Raw genomic sequence first — 16,720 nt, 5'->3', positions numbered from 1 at the left:
ATGAGTTGGAACAGATGCATCTTTAGGATAACTCCACACATATACACACACAAGAACAACAGCATAGTGTTAGTCTTGGGTTCTATTAAGCATCTCTGGACATTTAAAGTTTGATTTCAATTATCGGAGCTGGAGTCTTTTTCTCTATAGGTGTTAATCCTGCCAGTAGTACACTCATGGTTGAGGATCGCTAAATTTTGGTCTGGTAGGAAAACTCTGTGATTGAATGCTATTGAGATCTATTTTAGTTCCCCCAACAGGGGGAACACATCAGGCACCACAAAAGATGGGGCATTTCTTACTGACTCTTCAAGAATAATTGAGCAACTGATGTAATTTGTTGGAAGTCCAGACTCTGCATAGAAACAGACAATCACATATTAAAACTTTATCCAATAGTTCACAACTGCTTACGAGCTGCCTCTACTCTATTCCTCATGACGTCCTAAGCTCCGAGGCAGCATATGCATTATAGATGTAGAAGATATGAAAAGGCTACCCAACCTCCATAATGTCTTTCAGTCTCCCTGAAATTCCTGCAATTGGGTATATAAGAAACAAACAAAAAGATAAGTGTTAATGAGATGGATAGATTGACAATTGAATTATGATGAATATTATGAGAGGATTGAAAATAATGGAATGAATAAAAGGTATTTATACAGTTTAATCAAGACATTAAGAAAAATGAAAATATTGAAAAAAATGTTATATTGTACACACCCATTATGGTATAAAGTAAAAAAAACTTCACTTAATTTGATCAAGTTTTTTTTTTTTTTTTTTTACAGCAGAAAAAACGTTTTTATGACACTGCACTTTGGAGTTTTAGAACATTCCATGGGGAGATAACTCAGTCTAAAGCACCGACACTCCTCTCCCCATGTTAAATAATAGCTTTTCTTCTCAAAAATCAAAACATATCTACCTTTTGCTCAGTATCATAACAAAGCGTTTTTTTTTTGTTTTTTTTCCGCTGTAAAAAAAACAAAAACAAAAAAAACAACTACTTGATCAAATAAGTGAAACTTTTTCGGAGAACTTCATTCCATAACGGATATGTACAATATAACTTTTTTCAATATTTTCATTTTTTAATGTCTTGATTAAACTGAATAAGTACATTTGAAAATTTTATGAGTTTGGTTTATAATAAACATTTATGCACATTAGATTTTAAGATGATCCGGTTGAAGGTCTTAGAGAAACAATTTTGTGGTAATGTTGCTTTACAAGTGGGAAGTTCTTGGAAAGTAACTCTGTTCATGGAAATTCTGTAACTTATGTTTAGCAGTGGAACAGGACTAACAAAAAGTTCATTTGTGATTTGTGATATTTAAAAAAAAAAAGTCAGAATTTTTACATTGACACCATCGAATTAATCACCAATTGCCATATTTGCTTTTAAACAAAGAGATTTTAATCATTATTTGTATTGTGAATTATTTTCATTATCTTGTGTGTATAAGTTAATTTTTTTTTTTTTTTAATTTCTTCATTATTAGCAATAGTAGCAGTGTGGGAAGTTGCCACTGTATTCAAATTCATTTATCTAAGCGATAATTTTGCTTCCTTGCATGCAAATGTCTGCATTAAGTTGCTTCTTTTGAATGGACACATTTTTATTTATATATACATTTTTAATTTATTAAATTTTTTAAGAACTTTTCTGTAGGTAAAAAATAAACTTATATAGTATTTAATATTTTGGGACTCCAATCAACTGCAAACAGGATTTTTATTCTTTATATATATATATATATATATTTTTTTTTTTATTATTTTTTTTTTTTTATTACATTTTCACCCCAAACAAGGCAAATTGCCACTTTGGTGTAGGGGGCTACTATCAGGGGCAACACTACTGGGGTACTATGTAGGGATTTGGGCAGCAAGGTTTCGGTTCACGTTACACTTGAACTTCTGCACGTCAGTACTGTTGGGGAAGCAGGGACCTGGAATGGAATTCCAGAGTCTAGCGGTTCTGGGGAAGAAACTATTGGAGTAAAAAGATCTTTTACATCTAGGGATCTCTACAGTGTGGGGGTGGGATTTAGCAGCCTGTCGGGTTTGTCGAGGGTGCTCACGTCGTGGGGGCACAAGTGATTGCATTCACCACTAAAATACTTGTAGAAAAGGCAGAGGGATGCAACATTTCGTCGATGGGACAGAGGCTGAAGCTTAGATGCCAGTTCAGGGCCTATCAGGTTTGCGACTCTCTTTTGAACCTTGTCAAGGAGCGAGAGACTAGTAGCAGATGCACCAGCCCAGATGTGGCAGCAATACTCCATACATGGGCGAATGGTGGCCTTATAGAGGTACAGGATACTTTCGGGTGTTAGTAGTTTTCTAGCACGGTAGAGAGAGCCCACCTTTCTTGCAGCGGCCCTGGCAATGCCTTCAATGTAATTGTTCCAACTCATGTTTCCTGTGAACGTTAGGCCAAGGAGTTTGAAAGATGGACTCTCAGATAAAGAGTCGTTGGCCATTGCTATGGGTGGTAGAGAGGGTTTCTTGTAATTATTGAATGAAACTAGTTTAGTCTTGGCAGCATTGAACGCGACCAACCACTTTTGTCCCCATTCCACTACAGATTGGAGGTCTTCCTCTAGTGTTTCTGCCATTTCTTTAGAAATGTGTTCTGCCATTTCTTTAGAAATGTGTTCATTCGTCTTCCTGTCGTGCCTGCCATAGAGTGTAGTGTCATCAGCATATATACCCATCTCAGAGGCAATGTTGTCGGGGAGGTCATTTATGAATATCAGGAACAATAGAGGTCCAAGGATAGAACCCTGGGGCACCCCCGCATTTATATCATATTGTTTAGATGTACGACCGTCGAGGACAACCTGGATTTTTCTCTTATCTAAGAAGGATTTAATTATGTTAAGTATTCTACCAGTGATACCGTATGATCTGATTTTCCTGAGGAGACCCTCATGCCATACCCTGTCAAAAGCCTTAGATATATCTAGAGCTACCGCTCTGCCCTCCCCCGCTTTGTCCAGTGAATGGTATATACGTTCAGATATATATATATATTGTGTATATTTAGGCAGCATATTCTCCTTTAAGCATATGTTGTTAAACAGCACAGCATTTTCTTGTTTGACAATTTTCCGTTTTATTTTTTCCAGTTTTCGAATAATCCTTCTTGTGTTATATGTAAAATGGTGTAAAAGTGTTCCGTAGTCTGCGAGCGCTTTCGGCGTTTCCGCCATCGTCAGGCTGGTTATATAAAAAGTCGTTTTAAAATTACGTCGAATGATAAGGTCGTGTTTTAAAATTACATCGTACTATAAGATCGTTTTTGGCTTATGTGGGCTATTTATATACAAATTTATTGGACAGTTTTTTTTTGTTTTTTTTTGTTTTTTATATACATTAACAGAGGCATTTTAAAATATTTTTGCTGGATTCATAATTTATATTGTTTATTTTGGGTTGTCTCACTTTTATATACAATGCCTCCAACATCTTCAGTCTCCTAACGTTTTACAAACAGACTCTAACGTTATTATAGTCTATATTGCACTGTAGAGACTCTATTGTTGATTTTATAAAATTATTTATATATATATATATAATGGCTTGAATTAAAGTGTAAAAAGAAAAAGTCAAGTATCATGGTTCGATCCATTTTGAACCTACTGTTGATTTTGTTGGGCCTTTCAGCTTGTGTGGTAATAAAACTTCTCAAATGCACTTGTGGTGTAAGATGATGTTGTAGTGTAAGGTATTAACTTTGGTCAAAATCGCCTGTTCCTTCTTTCATCCAAACTTTTCAATTATCAATACTCATTCCTGTACAAAACTTACCTAAGAACACTGCCAGGCACATACAGTATCTTTGTGTGAAATTTCACAAAAATTGGCTCAGCCATTTTCACAAAAATTGGCTCAGCCATTTTCGAGTTCATAGGGAACAAACTCACACTATGTTCCTTTTATATAATAGTAAATATATATATATATATATATATATATCCCAACTATTAGTGTTATCTGTCTATTTACTAGTATTTTATTTATTTTTATTTTTTTACAGGTAGCCATATTGGGTAATTGTTGTGAGGATGTTATTGATATTGCTTATAATTATGGCCGTAACATTGGCTTAACTTTCCAGGTATGTTTTTTTTATCTTTTTTTAAAATTAATTTCATCTTTGTTCAGTTTTAGTAATGATTGCTAATCTCCCAGACTTGTAGTGAGTAACACCAGACAACGCTTCTCTGCTGGTCTCCAAGTGATTCAATCAAAATGGTTAACATCAATCAGATTTCATGTCATTTCTTAAATATTTGCTCCGTGTTTTCCAATCAAGTGTTTGGGGCCCATGTTTGCTCTGTCATGCAAGATGGCAGAACAAGCACAGGCTGGAAAAGCTTTACTCTAGATCTTGAAAGAAATATGCCTTTGTTGCATATTTCTATATATACTATGGCGTGTGTTACAGAGTTCTTATATGTGTGTATCAACGAGTGTCTATCATGGTCAATGTGTATGTGGGTGGGCAACACGTACAATAAATCAGTTCATTAACATCAGTTTGTGTAGCACACAGGCAAAGAACGTACTTCTCTCCATTGAATGGTCTTCTCTTGTCTTTATCTAAGTCCTTTTCTGTCGAAAGAAACCAACAATAGGTTATATATTTGATAAAACTTTATTTGCCGTTTCAGAGTTTGTGATGGCCTCTTTTGATTCCTACATTATGCTAAGGTCGCGTTTCTCCCAGCTTCCAAACACAGAGACAATACTTTCCATGCTAATTTGTCCAACTCTCTCACTCTGACTCCCAACTGTAACTATGTGTCTATCTCCCTTTCATTAATACACATAGCATTAAGATCACCCAATGTTTTTACATAATCTATGTTTATCTAGAAATTCTTAAATTTGATAACATTCCAATGTTATTTCAAATAAACACTTCACCTAAGACACCTATTTAAACTGACATTCCATTTAAACACAATAATAATAATGATAATAATGATAATAATAATCAACTGGTTTACTCTGGTGTTGCCCTGGATCCTACATAACAATATAACAATAAATAATACAAATAACAAAACAGAACACCTTAATCATAATGATTGAACCTTCTCCCTATTATGCAACAACAAACAATGATAACACATTCACAATCATCATCAGTATTCGATATTTTTCTTCAATAGTAAAGGTGGGGTACTATCTACATCCGTATGAGCCTCACTTTGAATGTCGACTAGGCAGGCAACATCCTGACATTTGCAACTTTATGAATCATCTAAAATTTTTTCATAGTTAAAGCTCATGTGGATGTAGATGGTGCCCCACTTGACGTCAAAGTCATCTTCTGCTATTTGGGCAACATTTTGAATGATGTTGATGCTTGCTATTTCAGGAAGCTGCTGACAATCCTTACATCTAGTACAAATTTTCTTCAGGATTTGGGGCAAAGTTCTTTCAATCTGTTTCCTCTGCCATTTTGCATAGCAGTAAGATATGCACTTCTGATCAATTCAATCGATTCGACATAATGATCATACCATCGTCAGGTGGATATGTCGCTACAAATTGAAAGACAGGATCTCTTCAACCATTCTGCTTCATCAGAAATTTGATAGTTGAGATTATTGATGCCCTGTGTATTCTGTATCTTTGCTGATTCAGCCATTTACAGTATGTCGGCTCTGTCATCCAATCCATATGTCTGGATTAATGATGAGATGATTCCGATATTTTTTTCTGATTCTGATCTAATTACTGATTCTGATTTTTTTTTTCTTTTAAATCTCTAAATATGTAGATATAGAATTGTTGTTTTATTTTATATTTATAATTTTTGGAGTACTGTAAAAACCCATTAATATGTATGTAATATGTATATAAAACCCATATTTTTGCAAGCGTAAAAATACACTTGTGGGATGATCTGTAGATTTTATTCTTACTGGTAGTTTGAAATCAATAAATATCATTTTAGCATTATTTACCTGAAATTAAGTTTTAAGCCAAAAAAAAAAAAAACATATTAAAAGAATTGTCTGAAAATAGGTGCAAATTTTTCCAATTCCAATACTCCAAAATGTTCTGATTAAAAAAGAAAAAAAAAATTTTTTTTTTTATTATTTATCTGATTCCGATGAATCATCCCAACAATAGTCTGGTTATTCCAGACACTAAAAGGCATGTTAGATCAAAGAAGACCTGGATTAGGTGAGTAAGAAGCAACATGACTACATCCAATTCTTTAGATTGGACTGCATAGAGAGCAAGTATAACATGTTGGCCACCCCGGAGTTAGACATACTCGCAACACCTTAACCAAATACCAAATACCAAAACTGGACAAAGAAGAAAACTTTAAATGCCTGATTTTCATAATAAATGCTTGTATTTACTTTTAATTTTTTTTATTTCTTTTTTCATAGTTGATTGACGACATATTGGATTTTGTCTCCTGTGATAAGATTATGGGAAAACCAACTACTGCTGACTTAAAGTTAGGTTTAGCCACAGCCCCCGTGCTTTTTGCTGCTCAGGAGGTACTTTAATTTTTTTATTTTTTTTATTTATTTATTTTTTTTTTATTAATTTTTCCTATATTTATTGGCATCTAAAATATTCTCTATACTCTAAGAACAAAAACTTCTAATTTAAAAAAAAAAACAAAAAAAAAACTTTGACATCATTCTTCACCTAATTCCTACTTCTGATTTGTCTGTTTATATGGGTTGTTAAACTTGACTCTTTAATTTCAACCATTTGCTATGTTTATCTTTGAACAGTTTAAGGTGTGCCCCACCCCTTCCACCCATTAATATACAACACAAATTGTTTCCCCACCCTAACTCCCACAAAAGACATAAGCAAATTTTTGTTTATTAAAAAGGTAAATCAGTCCTCAACAGATTTAACGAGACGCACACAAATTATTAAACATAATGATAATATATACATACTGCTAACCAGTCTCATATACACAGTTCATACATACTCTGCTGCTAATGAAACCGCTAATATACGTGCACATCTACAATGCTTACTCATTTTACATACGCTGACTCACGCAAACTCACACAGTTGAAATAGACATGTCTGCTCAATTCCTTTGCATGCGATAAACAACTTTTTCACTCCTGAGACATTTCAAACTCTCATCGTGATCTCTTTCTCTAAACAAGCTGTCAATAAGGCTTAATTATATGGATAGAATTTCATTCTTACATTTGGCAATGGTCCGTCAACAATATAACAACTTTCATTATATGAATAATGATCTGTCTACAATTCTGCTGTTGGCATTAGTTTCCAAGATTCTTTTTTTCTAGAAAGAAATGGTACTTACAGGAGAGACCATGTGATGGTTGCCAACATCCTAAGTCGAAGTGACACTATGGAATAGGCTGGATTCAAACCTGGCATGCTCAAATTGTCAGTTCGTGTTGTTGCCCATTTATCTTCCATACCCTCTTTTGTTTATTGCTTCAGCATTTAAAAATGATTTTCATCATGGGAATATGTTAGAAATTTGCATTGAACAAGAAACGGGAATATCAATCTATGCTCATCATTTTTCATAGCATTTGAACATATAAACAGCTTATTGAATAACCTTAAAACTTAAAGTTCTGAATTTTTTAGATAGGGGCTAATTGTTTATATTACTTGTTTCGATCGGACTATTGTTCTCATATTGAGTGTTATTTGTGCAACGTTTTGATCGGATTGGCCTTCAAACATGATCAGGCATATCGGTTGTCGATTGTTATTTGGAAAAGAAACAAGAAAACTTACTGGCTCTGTAGATATTTTCGTATTTCTTCGAGTATATCTCCATTTTTTTTTAGCCATTGTTTCAAATCTGTGAGCACAAAAATTGGTTGACAAAGGGGAGGCAAATCTAATAAAGATCGACGTGGATTATCTCCCTTCCATCACTAAAACTTGCCACAGTGTGCCATACATAAAGGGCCTGTCCAAAAATTTTTGTGTAAATAGGAAATCTATATGACATCAGAACAATATTTAAGAATGATTAGACTCTCAAAAAACACCTAGTACAAGTCTAGCCCCAACCGAAAGTACCATGACAAAAACTGTATATGAGATTTCTTGCAAATGCGGAAAAGTATACAAAGGTGAGACTGGTCGCTCTCCCCCCCCCCCCCCCCCCGGTAAGGTTAGAAGAACACCGTAAAGCCATGACATGGGGAGAGGTCGAAAAGTCAGGACTAGCTGATTACATATGGAAAAAAAAAAAAAAAGGAACACATTTCTCTTTGCGGAATAAGGTCAAAATAATTGACAGGGATGCAAGGTGGAGAGTCAGGCGACTCAAAGAGGCAACACATATGCTAAAAGAAAAAAAAAAAAAATTACTAAGAAGAACAAGCCTGGAATTTAGTAACATTTTGAAGCCTCTAATTGTAGAAAAAACAGATATTGTACACCTTTAAAATTTTGGCAATGGAAAGGGAGATAATGCCCCTGTCGATCTTTATTGGATTTGCCTTCCCTTTGCTTACAGATTCGAAACAATGACCAGAAAATGGAGATCGACTTGCAGAAAGACAAAAATATCTACGGAGTCAATAACTTTTCTCCTTTCTTCTTCAAACAACCGACATGCCTGATGAAGGTCAAAGGATAATCTGATCGAAATGTTGCCCTAATAACATGCAAGATGAGAACAATAGTCCAATCAATACAAATAATATAACCATAAAACTTGCTTACAAGTATGGCTTGTGTATCATAGTTTAACAGCCGAAATGATCTCATTTCAGCCATATCCAACTTATTCCCATGAATTATACTGGGCAATGAAAGAATGCACTTTTCTGTTTCTGAAAATCAAAAGTATCTAATTCCATTCCAAGTGAGAAATTTAGGAATCAGATTCTTTCGAGCTTGGACGTAAGAGGCACTGAATATTTTCTGACAATCTGCCACTTTATATCTTTTCAAGACTCCCTTTCATCTTATCACTGTTAGGCGAGATTTCTCGTATCGAGCCAAGGAAATTTTCTGAGTCAAGATATGTTCATCTGAATTTAAAAATTAAAAACTGTAAGAACTTTTTGTCAACCTGATACAATAAGTGCAGTAATTGTTATGCAATAAAAATTTTTTTTAGTTTTAGTTTTACTATATCTAAAAAAAAAAAAAAAATAATAGGATCTTCGAACGACACTTAAATCACTTTGTTTGATTTTACTTCAATAATTCATCAGAAATCAAGAGGCCTCCTTTTGTGATAACACTTGATTTCTATATGAAATACATGTTCAAATGTTCAATAAAGATTCTCCTCTATCTCTCGACATAAACCAGTGAAGAACACTAATTTTACTCTTCTGAATTGGTGACTAAATTATGTAATAGTTTATCTATATTGTGCTCTTTTCGTAATTTGCTGGATTCCAAGATGTTATCTGGTTTGGTAGAGTATCATGCTAAGTGCTGTTACTTCAGGCAAAATCCCTAGAAACTGCACCGTTGCTTGTATGCGGTAATGTATAACCATGTCGAGGCGATCTTATTTAAGCTTCAAATATTATCTTATGAATATTCGGTCAGAGTTTATTTGTAGAGTGAAGTTTGTCAAGACAACCTGACACGAGGATACTTGTGTATAGAGAGACCAAAGACATTTAAGGATGATGCCTAGTATGTAATTCAAACTCATTTTTTTTTTTTTTTTTTCCCCAATTTTCTTATTTTGTTGTTACTGTATATGAGGCTTTCTACTGGCACATTCATCCACTAGAAGACATTCCAACCGAGAGATCTTTTTAAGACTCACTGTGTCTTTAAGTGCAATTGTTTGTAGGATGAAGTATCCTTGTGTCCAATTGTCTTGACAAACCCTTGTACAGAAAGATCGAAGAAACTCAAGGATAATATCTAGTGTATAATCCAAGCTCTTTTATTTATTTTATTTTATTTTTTTGTTAAAAACTGAGAATGGGTATCCTACTGGATGTAAGATATTCACCCACTATCTCAGGCATTCCAACTGAAAGATCTTTTTAAGATTCTAACCATCCCTTTAAGTGCAATTGTTTGAATCTTTCTTGCACTTGGTTCACCAGATAAATTTACCAAGTAGTTTTTAAATTCTTTGCCACGAGTCTGGTTGCTCCTATAATTGCTGGAATAATCTTCCTAAGATCCCAGTTTCTTTTCATGCCATACATAAGACCTTGGTATTTTGTTTTCTTTTCCCTTTCAGCTCTGTTTAACCTAGCATCATTGGGGACCTTAACTTCTTTTTAGGTTTGTGACGTGATAAGTTGTGAGATATAAATATGAAAAACTAAAACGGTTTTATGTCAATCAATTATATAAAAAGATTTATTAATTAGGAATTAATTGTTTGTCACAAAACCGACTTGGGTAGCATTGTTCATTTTGAATTTTCCTGTTTGTCATCTGGTGTATGCAAGGGCAAATTACTCTGCCTCAATCTCTCTCACCAAGGGCAGATAAATCTCGCTTCAAAATTTTTTCAAAAAAATGTCTCTTGACAAAAAAAAATAACTTGAGAGCTTAAACGAGTTTTCTACATTTCAATATATGAAACATTTAAAGATGTATATACCTAACAAACCCTAAAATGCATTTAAATTATTTAAACAAGTGTTTAGCCATTTAGTATCATCTCTTAAATTTTTCTTTTCTTTTAGTATCCTGAACTTCACCCGATGATCATGAGACGTTTTAGTCAAATTGGTGACGTAAGACGAGCACGCGATTTGGTAGCAAAGGTAAGTTCTAATTAGAACAGGAGATTTAATACAAGAATATGAGCTTTTTTTTTTACTATATAATCGACATCATCATCATCATCATCATCATATTGTATTGTAATTTTTTCCTTGGTTAGCATTCAGACTGGAATCTTGCTCTTCAAGCTTGGCATTTTTGAAAATTGATTCCATTCAAATTCCGTTGAGATTCTTGCATCCTACTTTCTTGGTTCATCTAATTTTTCTATGGCATTCCACCTCACAGTTTTTGCATATTATCCAGAACATGGTCAAATCAGCATTGTCAGGTGGTCATCAAATTCTGGTATATTCAGCCTTAAGATGAGACGCTTCCAATATTTTTCCCTGATTGCGATGCAATTACTGATTCTGTTCTATATTCCTAATTCTAATACAATGACTGATTCTGGTTCTTTTTTAATTGTTAACTAAATTTTTAATTTTATTTTAAATTTTTGAATTACCATCATAAAAACACTTTGTATATTTTTGCAAACATACACAAACTTAGGAGGAGGTTGGTCTATAGACTTGAGTTTTCCTGGTAATTTAAAATCAATAAATACTTATTTTATCTTTGGTATCAGCAATGGAAAATTATGTTTTAAAAAAAATAACAATGAAAAGACTTTTCTTCTTTTTTTTTTTTTTTTTTTTTTTTTGTGTATCGAAAAGTAGACACAATTTTTTTTTTTTTTTTTTTTTTTTTTTTTTCTTTGTGTATCGAAAAGTAGACACAATATTTTTTTTTTTTTGTGTATCGAAAAGTAGACACAATATTTTTTTTTTTGTGTATCGAAAAGTAGACACAATTTTTTTTTTTTTTGTGTATCGAAAAGTAGACACAATTTTTTTTTTTTTTTTTTTTTTCTTTGTGTATCGAAAAGTAGACACAATATTTTTTTTTTTTTGTGTATCGAAAAGTAGACACAATATTTTTTTTTTTTTGTGTATCGAAAAGTAGACACAATATTTTTTTTTTTGTGTATCGAAAAGTAGACACAATTTTTTTTTTTTGTGTATCGAAAAGTAGACACAATATTTTTTTTTTTGTGTATCGAAAAGTAGACACAATATTTTTTTTGTGTATCGAAAAGTAGACACAATATTTTTTTTTTTTTGTGTATCGAAAAGTAGACACAATATTTTTTTTTTTTTGTGTATCGAAAAGTAGACACAATATTTTTTTTTTTTTGTGTATCGAAAAGTAGACACAATATTTTTTTTGTGTATCGAAAAGTAGACACAATATTTTTTTTTTTTTTGTGTATCGAAAAGTAGACACAATATTTTTTTTTTTTTGTGTATCGAAAAGTAGACACAATATTTTTTTTTTTGTGTATCGAAAAGTAGACACAATTTTGTTTTTTTGTGTATCGAAAAGTAGACACAATTTTGTTTTTTTGTGTATCGAAAAGTAGACACAATATTTTTTTTTTGTGTATCGAAAAGTAGACACAATATTTTTTTTTTGTGTATCGAAAAGTAGACACAATATTTTTTTTTTTTTGTATCGAAAAGTAGACACAATATTTTTTTTTTTTTGTATCGAAAAGTAGACACAATATTTTTTTTTTTTTGTATCGAAAAGTAGACACAATATTTTTTTTTTTGTGTATCGAAAAGTAGACACAATATTTTTTTTTTTTTGTATCGAAAAGTAGACACATTTTTTTTTTTTGTATCGAAAAGTAGACACAATTTTTTTTTTTTTTTGTGTATCGAAAAGTAGACACAATTTTTTTTTTTTTTGTGTATCGAAAAGTAGACACAATTTTTTTTTTTTTTGTGTATCGAAAAGTAGACACAATATTTTTTTTTTTTTTGTGTATCGAAAAGTAGACACAATATTTTTTTTGTGTGTGTATCGAAAAGTAGACAATTTTTTTTTTGTGTATCGAAAAGTAGACACAATATTTTTTTTTTTTTTTGTGTTTCAAAAAGTAGACACAATATTTTTTTTTTTTTGTGTATCGAAAAGTAGACACAATATTTTTTTTTTTTTTGTGTATCGAAAAGTAGACACAATATTTTTTTTTTTTTTGTGTATCGAAAAGTAGACACAATTTTTTTTTTTTTTTTTGTGTATCGAAAAGTAGACACAATATTTTTTTTGTGTGTGTATCGAAAAGTAGAAACAATATTTTTTTTTTTTGTGTATCGAAAAGTAGAAACAATATTTTTTTTTTTTTGTGTGTATCAAAAAGTAGACATCATTTTTTCCCATTACTGATTCTGATACCTTAAAAAATTCTTTTTTTTTTTTATCAATTTCAATTAATCGTCTCAACAATAATTCAGCTTCACTAACACAATATTAGAGCTGATATGTCGGATCTGACTTGACCCAACATTATGTATGCATGTGATAATTGCTCTGTCATTACACTGATAAGCAAGTGAGAACTGGGTAGGAGACCAGCACTCACCTCCATATAGCATCATGCATTTGACACAGCTGATACATAGTCTCTCATTGTTAGAAATAAATTGCGATGTCAGAACTGGCAACAGTTCAAGGAACTTACCCCATCTTATCTTAATGGTTAGAGTTCAACTTGTAACCACTTCCAGCATTCAACATATCCCTAAAATAATAAAGAGTTCATCACTTTGCGAGGGTTATCATCTAATTTCACTTAGGTGCAAGATCTATAGTTAAGTGGATGTACCTACCCCAGGGACCTTGTACACTTACAGTTGGAGTCTTCATATTAAAAATTAGTTCATAAAAATAGTGGATAAATAAGCAGAAATTAGGACACAACATTAAATCTTAACTATTTTGGTCGATTCATTTTACCATATTTGTGTTTTCAATTATTTAATATTGAGTTTGTGTCCTTATTTTTTTGTTATTTTGCTTATAATTCCATTAATTTCAATTTTACTCTAACATTTTCATTTCATGTTTACTCCATTCCTTAGAACTGATATAATGTGCTAATCTTATTTTTCTCTCTCTCTCTCATATAATATAATATATATATATATATATATATATATATATATATATATATATATATATGGCGATTAAGCTACACTGAATATTCGGCGTTTCATCCACTCTAGGATTCGTCAGGCTTATGCGCGAATTCTGTGGTTATTTATCGTTTTTATATGGTCCTTTTCTGTTGAGGATTTTAGTTTAGTTAGAAAGCTGATTGGCTAACTAAAATCCTCAACAGAAGAGGACCATATAAAAACGATAAACAACCACAGAATTCGCGCATAAGCCTGATGAATCCTAGAGTGGATGAAACGCCGAATATTCAGTGTAGCTTAATCGCCATATATATTTTATAAATTACTAACTAGCTCTACCTACGTATTGAGCACTTTTGAAGTAAATACTTAAAGTTTACACATAAATCTATACTTTCGTATATTAATTTTATGTGAGTAAATTAAGTAGTTATATATATATATAATTTCATAAGTGTGTGTTTTTTAAATCCATCATGAACATATTGCAAATGACTCTTTATTAATATTCTTTATCTATAACTCATCTCCTGTCACAATTTTTAAAATAAATAGTGGATCATGTTTCTCTAAGATTCTTTCCCTAATATATTTTATACTGTACTCGTCACTTTCACCTCTGACTTGCTCTTTCTTCCTCTCTCTATGTCTGTCTGGAAATATGTGCAATGCTGTATGTTTAGTGTGTTGTATCGTTGCAATGTACACAAACAAAAGCCTTACTTTGGTAGAAATATTTGACTGAAAGAAGAGACCACCCAAGAAATGAGGAATTATAATATCTAGCTTCGGCTCTGATGATCCAGAATTTGATTTCTTCACTTGAAATTCTTCCAGTCTCTGAGTGGAGTTTCATACTGAAAGGTGAAACCGTTTTAAGTACTTGGGAAATTTAATGTTTGTACCATTTTATGGTGAACCTGTCAGGACTATTTCCATGTAACAGAGCGCGGATGCACATGTGGCAGCAGCAGCAACAGTCAACGTATGCAAATACCGAGTCGTGTGTGAGGTGACGTTATGGCAAGGAAGAAGGAAAGAAAAATATTTAAAAAAATAGATAAATGTGGACCCTTGATGTTAGAGGACAGATAGATGTATCCTAAACATAGTCGGACAAAGACAGAGGACCACGTATTTAACACGGAAGTTTTGTTAAGCACATGGGAGTACAAGAAGACTTTTGAACAAGAGACAAGGTGTCATTCTGGAAAGCACTTGTAAATAAATGTCTGTTGTTTCACTAAAAAGAAAAAGAGTGAGTCAAATTCTTTACTTGACTTTGTTAACCTTGCAATGGTGTCTACATATTAACACTTGTCTGTCTTTCTATAAACACATACACACGTAACGTTATATCTAGTCTGTCTTTCTATAAACACACAGACACGCATAACGTTATATCTAGTCTCTCTTTCTATAAACACACACACATAACGTTATATCTAGTCTCCCTTTTTATAAACACACACACACACATAACGTTATATCTAGTCTCCCTTTCTATAAACACACACACACACACATAACGTTATATCTAGTCTCCCTTTCTATAAACACACACACGCACACACACAACGTTATATCTAGTCTCCCTTTCTATAAACACACACACCTAACGTTACATCTAGTCTCTCTTTCTATAAACACGCACACACACACAACGTTATATCTAGTCTGTCTTTCTATAAACACACACACACACACACATTCTCTTTTATTATGTAAATTAAACGCTTCTTACATGTTTTTGTTTTCTTTATCACTTATTTCTTGATACTTCCAAATACAACCTGTCATATCATTTCTTTCTTTTTGTATATATTTTTTAGAGTGATGGCGTTACCCAGGCACGCATTCTAGCCGAACAACATGCCAAAGAAGCTGTCCGTATGATTCAACAACTAAAGACCAGCTCATCGCAGCAGGCTTTAATACATTTAGTAAAATTTATTCTCGATAGAAAAAAATGATGTAAATTAAATTTAGGATTTTTGAAAAAAAAATTTTTTTTATTTATATAGAAAATTAAAGTGAATGGTTCTGCGGTTTTAGGCTTTATTGAATGCGTGTGCTACGAAAGTAATTGTTAATCATGAAATGTGCTCTTTTTTTTTGCCTTTAATGAAAAATATAAATATTTTATTTATTTGTTTGTTTTTATTTAAATTATTATTATTAAGCTTTCTATAGACATGAAATGTACATTGAATACATATCGCACAGAGATGGTGAATAGAAATTTTTTCTATTGCTTATTTTATTAGGTTGGTGCAAAAATAATGTCATTTTTTGACATCCAACTTCAAAAGATCATAACTCCTTTCATAATAAATTTCATTAATCGAAATAAGAACCATTAGAATCAACACATTTTTGCCAATGAGAAACAAGTTTATTTATTCCATGAGCATAGAAATCCAGTGTTCTGGAAGCAATGAAGGCGGTTTTGGCATCATCTCGGCTTTTGAAGCATTTTCCACGAAAGAAGTTTGTCGAGATGCTTGAAAAAGTGATAATCGGTGGGCGAGAGGTCCAGTGAATATGGCGGATGAGGCAATCTCATAACCCAATTCGTTCAGCTTCTGAAGGTTCAGTTGAGCAACGTGGGCGAGCATTGTCATGGAGGAGAATTGGTCCCTTCTATTGACCAATCTTGGGCAAATACGTTGGAGCTTCTGGTGCATTTCGTTAATTTGTTAGCAGTACTTCTCCGCTGTAATTATTTCGTTCGGATCCAAGAAGCTGTGATGGATGAGACCAGCTGCAGACCACCAGTCACCATAACCTTTTTTTGCTGCAATTTCGACTTCTCATCTCGCGTCACAATCTGCTCAAGAGATGAAGTCATTTTTGTTGCACAGAGGAGTGTGGAAGACACCTCAAAACGACGATTTTTTTTTATTATCAATCAATTCATGTGGCACCTATTTATCCAACTTTTTTGACTTCCCTATTTGCAT

At 32.6% G+C, this 16,720-nt stretch overlaps 1 protein-coding gene across 3 annotated transcripts in view; it reads left to right on the top strand.

Moving 5' to 3' along the window:
• LOC145284520 (all trans-polyprenyl-diphosphate synthase PDSS1-like) overlaps positions 1 to 15,902 on the top strand; it is a 55,157-nt gene extending 39,255 nt beyond the window's left edge. For all 3 annotated transcript variants that reach the window (XM_080133406.1, XM_080133407.1, XM_080133408.1), the window contains exons 7-10: positions 4,049 to 4,129; positions 6,429 to 6,542; positions 10,689 to 10,769; positions 15,590 to 15,902. In XM_080133406.1, coding sequence (XP_079989532.1) covers positions 4,049 to 4,129; positions 6,429 to 6,542; positions 10,689 to 10,769; positions 15,590 to 15,730 — 417 coding nt within the window. In that variant the 3' untranslated portion in view covers positions 15,731 to 15,902. The remainder of the gene's footprint in view (positions 1 to 4,048; positions 4,130 to 6,428; positions 6,543 to 10,688; positions 10,770 to 15,589) is intronic.
• Positions 15,903 to 16,720: the final 818 nt, after the last annotated feature.

This window comes from Euprymna scolopes, chromosome 9 (genome assembly GCF_053919585.1).
Source record: "Euprymna scolopes isolate OS-2025 chromosome 9, ASM5391958v1, whole genome shotgun sequence".
NCBI classification, from domain to species: Eukaryota; Metazoa; Mollusca; class Cephalopoda; order Sepiida; family Sepiolidae; genus Euprymna; species Euprymna scolopes.
Note: the sequence above shows the minus strand (reverse complement) of the source record. Positions and strands in the feature narration are given on the sequence as shown.